The following is a 9,620-nucleotide window of genomic DNA, read 5'->3' as shown; positions in this document are numbered from 1 at the left end:
TATGGTCCATCCGGGAGGGCAACGCACACCAAACGCGCAAGGCAGGAAGACACTATGCCGAAAAAAAAAATAAACTCATTTCAAGATTGCATTTTCTGGCATACATTTACATTCACTTTGTCACAATACCTTAGTACACCCCGTCTCAGGAAATCTGAAAGAAAGCCTGCTGAGGCGACTGGCAGCATGGGGCCAGCTCCTGCGCCCGTGGGAACCAATGCAAAAGGCCGAATGAATTCAACAGCAACAGGACGGTTTCTTTCCAAGGATTTCCCATTTCCACCAAGCTGGAGGGACAGCAGCACTACACAATTACCCACTTTCCCACTGGACAGATTTCTCTGTCCTGTATGTCTCCCCATACCTTCCCTATAAACTGTATTATAATTATACAAAAAAATAAAACCGAATCATTTTTAGATTAGCCCACACGGGATAAATTCAAAGGCCATCAAATTGGCTTGCCTCCAACCTTCACAGAGATCTTGCCAGGAGGATTCTGGTTTTAACAACATGTATATATACATATTAATATGTACACAGACAAAGAAGCTGCTCTTTCTGTTAGAAAAGAAATTAAATTTCATCACAGAATGAATCCTATAAAAAGATATGTAATAAAGTTGAAATACCCATAAAATAGCTATTACTAAAGCAAAGCTTTCGTCAATAAGCCTCCAAAACTTTAAATGAAGAAAATGGCTTCACGAAGTGGTAGTCTAGATTTCCACAGTGAGGACACTGCTGGACGTTACTGTATTCAGAGAAATACTGCATGCCAATCCGTACATCTATTACTGGCTTCCCACAGTGCTTACAGTTCAGTCGAGCCTGTAAAAAATAAAGAAAGAAACAAAAAAACCCTTTTGAAATAACCAAACTCACCTCTCGCTCTTCGCCTCTGAAAAAGAGAGTGTGGCATGCAGCCCCCTGCCCTGCCCTTCCCAGCAGCAAATGGGGCACGTCAAGAAACTGGTAGGAATGGGATCTGTTGGTAAGGACATTCCTCATCCCAACGGGTAACTCACAGGCAGACATGTTTTTCATGCGAAATGCCACCATCAAATTTGGAGAGTAGGTTACCTCCCACTCCAATTGACAGGAAGTAAAGAATTTCAAAGTTTATATATGCAAATGACTGTTTTGTGTTGCTTAATTTCTGATCCAATTCCTCAATCCCCAGCACGAGAAGTGCTATCTCAATAAATCATAATTGAAGCCCTGAAGCGAAGGGAGAAATTTTAAATTTGTGCCATGCAATTCAACCATTTACGCTGACACTTGAACATGATCTGTCTATGAAATATATCAGCATCTTAATCTTTTGGCTTAACAAATACATAAACTGATCTACTTTATCAGCATGGCACTTTAAGAATCTATTTAAACATTTCTAATACATATTGGGTTATACAAACTAAGTACCACTTCAAGCACAAGAACTATTCTAAAAAAATCCAACTGAGAAAGGACCAACATTAACTGAGTGGACATGAGAAATCTTTAAAGGTCAAGGGTGAGGACAGACAGAGCTACTAAGGTTCAGCAGCAACAAAATAAAGTAAATCTTCAAAAGAAATCTAGTTGAGAAACCCAGCCCATCTGATGTAAAGAAAGCAGCAGGCAGTATGAAAGCTCAGGAGTCCCTTTGGAACACTCATGCAGGAGGGACTTGAGACCGTAAAGGAGTTTAAGAGTAAAGATGGCAAATGAGCAATGAGGGCCTGAGTTGCACTGTTGCTTAACCTCGCAGCCCAATACGCTAATGAAAGCTTCAGCTTTTCACTGAAAAGCACAAAACATTGTTTTCTACGGCAATCTTATTTAAGCAATTTTCCTAGGATGAGGAGTGGAAGACATTATGAAAGCACTATCACTGTTGAGACAAGACTCAAGAAGAAACAAACCACCAGCTCTGCAGCCACCTGCTCTGCTTGAAAAACAGAAATTCTAAGAAACAGTCTAGTAGGCCAAGGATTTGCTAAGATTTTCTTAAGCAAAGTGTTGTTTTCGCCTTGCTACTTTCCAGCACATCAGCTAGGTGCTAGTAACCTAACAGTGGCTGCAGTTCATTATCCTACAAGCACATTTGTGACGTGTAACTAAATATTTTGAAATAAGGTATGAAAACGTTCAAAATAAAATTGTCAGGCAATTTGGAGTTAAATTATACACCGTACTGAAATGTCATTCCTCTGTATGCGCAGAATACTCTATAACAATCATGGTGAAACAATAATGCTTATTACCTGGCAGTCACAGTCACTGCAGTTAATGATTTCATAGTCAGTTCCAGTACTTACCATGTACTGTCACACTGTCCATTAATCATATAATTAAGGCTCTTGTATAATGAAACCTTAATTCTTGTCTTCTACATTCAACAGAAGCAATTCAGATTTAAATTTGATGGCTTTTACAGAACTAGCAAGCCAGCACCTTTATCATTGTAAGTCTGTATTTTTTTAGAAAAAGTTACAATCTCAAGAGGCACCAAATCCTGACGTACTATCTCTCTCTTTAGGTATAACTGTCACCGTCATTCTAACTAGTAGCGGCAACACCACTTGACTTTGAGCAACACATTTTGGTAAGCACATTACATTTTAAATAAAATGGCATTTCACGCATTGACAAAACTGCATTTTAGATCTCTCTTAAGCACGTTACCATGAAGGCATCACATTTTGAACGAATGCATCTCTGCAAGGCTCCTGTCCTAATCCTGTAAGAACACGTGCGCGTCTGAAGGCATCAGCCCTCTCCTGAGCATCCCTGAGCTGCTCCCAGACAAATGTTGTTCCCATGTCTGCCCACACCCACCTGCACAACAGAAGTGCTCTGCGTGGACAATTCTTTTGGATGCCAATGATCCTGCTGCCTCTGGGACAGGTCTGCTCTGGAGTAACCCCAGGCCTTGGATCCTTTTTACCCAAGGTATAGATTAGGTGAGCATTTAATGAAGACTAAGCTGCTTCAGGCTATGCTGGAGTACCCTCACCAGTCAGTTGCAGCACAGATTAAGGAGAGCTGGGTAATCACTGAGCACAAAGACACTTTAGACGTTTCTATTCCCTTGGTTTTTTGCTACAACTACTCTAAAACAGAATTCAAGCAACTAAAAGAAATTTGAATAAAAGAAACATCTGCTCAAAATGTGCGACTGTTATTATAAAACTACTGGAGTTGTATCTGATGTCATACTTGCTAGTGATCATCCTAAGCATCAGATTTAATTATGAATGCATTTAAAGGGGTTTTATTTAAAAACATAAGTATTAACCACTGACTTTTGTCTAGCTAAAGGCCACTGTGCCTCGTAAGTTAAGACAAAGGGACTCAGTCAGATTTCTTGTATTGCACTCATAGGTAGAGGCCAGAAAAGAAAGATAGTTGGACTTCTATGATCTTAGAGGTCTTTTCCCAACCTTAATGATTCTATTCCTGGAAGGGAAGGGAGAAGAGACACACAAATCTTTATCATCAGTTGGAATTTCACCTTATAAAACTTATTTACGTACGGTACTAACCTGACAACAAGGAGATGCTGCCAGAATATCGTAGGTATACATAGTTCCCAGCTGATGCCAGCTTCCATCCCATCGGGACTTGCACTTAATGCAGATAATTTTGTGAACCCCTTCTAAGCAGTCTACACAAACAGCATAGAGGTGCATAAGCCTTCCTGTGGACAGGAAAGACACTTCTTAAGCAGACTAGAACAGAAAATTAAAACAGACATTTCCTGCAATGTGACAAAAATCACAACTTATTAAAATATTTTTTTTTAAAAAAAAAAAAGGCAGTCAATGATAAAGCAAGAAATATTTCTCTATGGGAAATAAATAGGGCTCGACTGAAGCTATTTTCCATGGATGCAAAACTCAAGAATGAGTCATCACCCCACCCACACTCCCTTACTCCGTTTGCTGGTACACCTTAGCAGAATATTTTATAGAAGGAGTTGCTGAAGCTCCATGAACAGATGCCAGATTAAGCTGTATGATCAGCTGCAGCATTTCCAACCCAGGATTGTGCCCTCACTACATCCCAACCTGTCAGCAGAAGTGGAGAGGTGTTGAAGTTTATTAGCAAGCTGAGTACAGATTCATTTAACCACTTGCCAAAAATCTTCCAGCAAAGAGGTAACTAAGAACCTAACACTCCTCATGGAAAAAAGCAACAGCCAGAAGAGCAATTTTCTTTCATGTACTTTTTTCTGACTACTCATTAAAAGCATATTTAAAAACATTATATATTACACATACACAGACTTTAACACGCCATTCAGAACCACAGATCCATCAAGCTCCATCATGACCTCAGCCTCTGTATGCACAATGATTTCCAAAACCTGAGTTATACTGACTTCCATAAAAATCAAGCAGCTCAGAATTGAAAATGAAATATTTTCCCTACCTAAATGTGACTAAACTCACCAATGCAAAATCCAAGATGCAAATTTCACATAAAGCAAAAGGCCTTACACAAATTACAAAGATTACAGTAGCTGAATTGCTTTGTAGTTTAATAGTTGGCTATTAGAAGTGGGCTGACATAGAGTACTAACTCACTAATATACCATATTTTGCACTGCTATATAAGGCAAAGCTAAGAAGTAGTGCAGTTATAGATCAGCTGTAAAACAGGACTGCATACAACAGGTGTTTCTTTTGGATGGCAATTTGTGCTCTTTAGCAACAAAGTACTGAACACACCACAACCTGTAACTTGAGGAAAACATCTCGTACCTCTTCTAGTAGGAAAGGGAATAAAATATTAACAAATTATGATTAGTCCATACCAGACACTTTCAAAACTAATAGTTTGTTTTTTAACTTGATTTGTTTTTTAAGTCAGCTATTTTAGAAAAATGAGAAGAAAAAAAATTATTCTTAAAATATATATACAAAACAAACTTCCTGGTATGACCTGGTAAAAAATGACTTATTCCACATTGGTGTGTGGAAAACTCTAGAAAACGTGATGTGACGAAACCAAAGTTCAAATATAATAAATTGTGTTCCTAAAGTGAAGTCAAGACTGGAGACATACAAATAATTCCAAATACAAAAGTTTTGTGCTGTGCAGGAAGATAAAATAATTTTCCCCATCTGAAATTCTGCACTGTTCCTGCACATTAAAATACTTTGTTCCCCCACTGCTTAATTTTCAGGATCCTTGTTATATAGGAAATAAGGCACCTGGTATCTTAAACACGCCTGAAATAAAAGAAGTGATTTTCTGTATTGAATAGAAAATAACACCCTGGAACAGCACCTTGCAAGCTTAATTTCATTTCAAAGAGTACTTCTGATAATAAACCATTTTACCTAGGACAAGGAGGTAAAAATTTTAACAATTAATTATTCACAACAACTTGTCTGAGCAAGTTTTTCAGATGTACCGTCCAATGGATAAGGAGCAATTAATAAAAAAAATAATTTTTTGCAGTTTCATTCTTAGCAGCAAACGTTAACAAGCGATGAGCTTCCCTACTACTAAACCAACTATTAGTACTTATAAATGACAAGCACATTGTGCACCCCTCCCCACCAAAGCAAATAAGTACTGTTATATCACGTACGTATATTCTGTTTATCCTGGAGCTTTTTTAGCTTGTATATTTGCCTATCACTTTTTCTGCTTAAAGTATATTAGCCAAGACAGAAACACCAATGTTAGCACAAATACAGTTTAGTGACTTAGTGCACAGTGATTTAAGGAAAGAAAAAAAATTATACAAAGTTTGTCGAGCAAAGGCATGTTACAGAACATGTATTATGACCATGCATGGGTTTTAACAAATTTTATTGAAAGGAGAGAAACTTAAATGTTAAAATACCTCTCATTAATGCCTCCCCAACACACTTTTCAACATGTAATTCTATGTTTTTAAACATTAAACTACAAATACTTTATCTGACTTATTTTAGCCATGCTGGCTGCCAGCAGGCTGCAGGACAGGCATATTTTGCCATGCCTGACCACTTGGTTTGGGGCACAGCTTTCAGGAAGAGCTGAAGCTCAGCCCAGCTCACATTCATTTATTTCTCTAGGAGAAGAAAAGTAATACATGCCTTGGTCTCAACTCAGTTCAGAGCTGGGACATGATCAGGATGCAGTCCAAACAGGCAGGAATTTGGAAATTACTATAAAACCCTCACTACACCATCACTGCTTCAACCCATCGTATTAAAAACTTACTTTTACTATGTCCAGCCTCTCCAGGTCACTGCTAACATAGGCTAGACTATAGTCCTTTCCACAAAAAGAAAAAAAAGTTCACAGTAAACCAAAATTGGTATTCTTTTGTCTGAAAGCAGATGAGAAGTATCTCATAGAACTTCAACCCATGCTGCAGCACAGCATGCTTAAATTTCAAAGGTTGTTTAAAAGGTTGATGTATATCTTAGAGTAAAGCTCACAACAGAAGAAATCGGGGCATACATGCTGCAGAACCGACTGACTATGAAACCTTCTCAGGGTCTACCTAGAAACTGGATGAGAAATCTCTTAGTTGTAAACCCAAGCACAAGGCATGGATCTTTCTACACGGCATTTGCCTTCTGCAACTTGGTCTACGTGTTTCAATCTGATCCATGTGATTAATTTGGATGTGGCTTCAAGCTTTACAGAACCGCTTACAAATGCAGAATTGGGATGAAAATCTATAATGGGAGGGGACAGGGCACAGAAGGCAGTTCCATCATTTAATGAAACCTAGCATGACTGACAGACAACCTGTACCTTGAAGGTGACAGGGAACATCATATTCAATCTCATCGTGTCTCGATGGGCTAAGGAACAGAGTCCCGTCCACCAGCGGAAACTGTTCAAACACTGGCAGTGCCCTGTGGCATAGCGCACAGTTTACAACGTTCCTGTGGCTGGCACTAAGAGCAGCAAGGATGAACTTCCGCAGGTCCTCCCCTTGGCCCACCTGGGCATCGTCTTCCATCCGCACGTGGAAAGTATTCAATTTATGCCTGGGGATGTGAGTAAGCAGCTCAGACAGATCTAGCCTTCTCAAAAACTGCACAGGGGCATCAAAGTGCCCTGATCGATGTGCTTGCAAGCCAGCTGCTCCGTAATCAAAATGCGCGTTCCTGAACATGCCCCCACCAGTCATGCTCTTCTTATGGGGCTCCAGGTGAATAGCGTTCTTCAAAAACTCTCCCAAGTACCGTGAGGAACGAGGGCCGCTGAAATGCGTGGGGGCGAGAATAGAGTAGCCGGTGGGTGGGGACTGGCCGGGAGAGACACAAGGCGAACGAACAGCATAGCTGCCGCCCATGACACCCTTCTCCTGGGAGTTCTGCCTGTCCATTGAGTGCCTTCGCTGCAGGTCGTTGCTCAAGCCTTTCTGCGGCTTGTTGGCTGGCCTACCCTTTTTGGCCTCCTCTGCTGACTCTGCCATCGACCTTCCCGTGCTCTTCTCCAACACTGACTTTTTCTTCTTATCATCCTGCATTCGCTTCACCTGGTACCAGTCAGTGTCCTTCTTTAAATGACCCTGCCCACACCGGCAGGAGCAAAAGCGAAAAGCCAGGTCATACCCCTTCTTTGTCCACATGTTTTGGCGACACTGCTTTTCGTTCCAGCTCCTGGCTCTGCCAATGCAATTGAACTGGACAAGAATGCTGCTTTCCCACTCGTAGAAGCACTGAAGGTGCATCCAAGTGCTGTACGGACAATGCTCGTTGTTGCATATAACCTTCTGGTAGTCATCCTTCTCCAGGTCAACCGGCCTTCCAAAGCTACAGATCAGTGGAGTAGCACAAGGGGCTTCTGTGGAAGGTAAAACAGATGCGTTAGTAACTTCATGGCCACTTAATGCAGTCCTTCGTTAAACACTGTGACAAATACGCATATGAGCTCTTACTCGTGATCCGTATTATCGAAGGGCCCACAAGCACGAGCTCTGGGTCAGGGCAAAAGCAGTCTTTGCCAAAAAAAATTAAGTGCATCTAAGGAGGTACGGAAACAAGGGAATAAAGAAACAAAATGATATTACAGTTTGTTTAATTTTCAAAGCCGAAGTACCTCAGAAGCGTTATCCTGCCTCAAGGGTTTGCGAATACCACTGCAAGGCCTTAACAAGTAAGGAGAGAGCTTTGTGGATGTTGCTTTGAAGCCTGAGAAGCAACATGGTGAGAACACAGAGAGATGTTTGTTTGAAAAACAAGTAGGCAATACAGCCTGGCTTTGCGATCACAGGGAGAGGCAGGAATTGATCTTTTCTGTGGGACTGAGCAAGAGACAACAGCTAGAGAGAGAAGGAGGAAGCAGAGGACTTCTAAAAGCAAGACAAACGGCCTATGTTCCTCGTACAGAAAGGAGGGCCTTCATTACACTGCTCAGGCAAATACAGACTGTATCACTATCGCTGACCTCCTGGATAGCTAAATTTCACAAACCAAATAGTTCTGCAACACAGACAGACTGAAAAACCACAAATGCTATGGGTTCTTTTATCAGCAAAGTTGCTTAAGGATATAGCAAAGGCTGCTAAGAACTCTTTATTTCAATTCTCGCCCTGCATGGGTATCAGCTTCTAGAAAAAAATGCTGTAAAAAAAATGTCATCTATTTATGGACCAATGACATTTTCCCCTCTCACACCCAAGTACCACAGACTGTGTACAACTCCCACTTCTGGCTGCTCAGTTGCAGCTGGTAAGAACAGAAAGGACAGGAAATTTTCAGTTGGGAGTTTCTAACAGATCTCAAGAGTTTCTAATTACGAAGTTTTTAGATGCTTACTCAAGTACTACAAATATTTCTCCTCTGTATTTCTGACTTCCTACTTCCTCCACTTCACCAAAAAATCACAGCTCCAACAGGGCTGGCAGGCTGCCTTTTAACATCTGTATTGCTGCATTCAAATACTATCAGGCTTCTTCAGCGTCTTCCATGGTCAAGGGCTGTCTTACCCTGTGCAAAACAGAGCAAATGGCTCCCTGCAGTTCCCCAGTCTCAGCCACAGCTCCAGGACTGGCAGAATAGATGCACTGAGCCTCATGGAGAGAGGCTAACATGATCCAGGGCTTTTTTCCTTAGGACTTCAAATTTCTGCCTAAGAATCTGGGAGAAAACGACCACTTGGTTGCATTGCTTTTAATCCCGTTCTTGTCACTGCTAGCAAAAATAATACAACATAATTTGCAGTGGGACAATACATTTTACTCTGATACATTTACTTCTACTCGGGCTCTCATTACAGACAAGCTACCTACCATCACCTCTCTTACAACAGCAGTTCTTTGTCTATTCCTGACAAGTTTTTGTTAAAACGCTATAAATAAACAAACAAAACAGATCTTCAAGGTTACCTTGAGTAAATTCACAATTATGGTAGCTCTAAAGACTTATTTATCCAGAGGAGATGGGCACAAGAGCACAAGAAAAATTTTCCTGAGCCATTCCCTGGAAGATACCACATCCTTCACCTCATTTCTCCGTCTCCATTTCTAATGCTAGAAGTGGCACACTTGCAAGGAGAATTTTCTGCAATGCTTTCCCTTCAGGGACCAGACTATAAACTGCAAGCAAAGTGTATTTCCAAAAATATTTTCTTAAAGCAAAAAATGCCAACTTCATTTCAAAATATGAATTCGT

General features: G+C 40.6%; 1 protein-coding gene across 1 annotated transcript; it reads right to left on the bottom strand.

The window, feature by feature from the left end:
* Positions 1 to 666: 666 nt before the first annotated feature.
* Positions 667 to 7,791, bottom strand: HECA (headcase homolog (Drosophila); the record flags this gene model as incomplete). Its single annotated transcript, XM_009869937.1, has 3 exons — positions 667 to 831; positions 3,531 to 3,685; positions 6,751 to 7,791. Coding segments are annotated over 3 exons (1,361 nt in total), but the record flags the coding sequence as incomplete, so codon positions are not given.
* Positions 7,792 to 9,620: the final 1,829 nt, after the last annotated feature.

This window comes from Apaloderma vittatum, unplaced genomic scaffold (genome assembly GCF_000703405.1).
Source record: "Apaloderma vittatum isolate BGI_N311 unplaced genomic scaffold, ASM70340v1 scaffold5795, whole genome shotgun sequence".
Classification (NCBI taxonomy): Eukaryota; Metazoa; Chordata; class Aves; order Trogoniformes; family Trogonidae; genus Apaloderma; species Apaloderma vittatum.
This window is presented reverse-complemented; position numbering and strand designations above follow the sequence as displayed.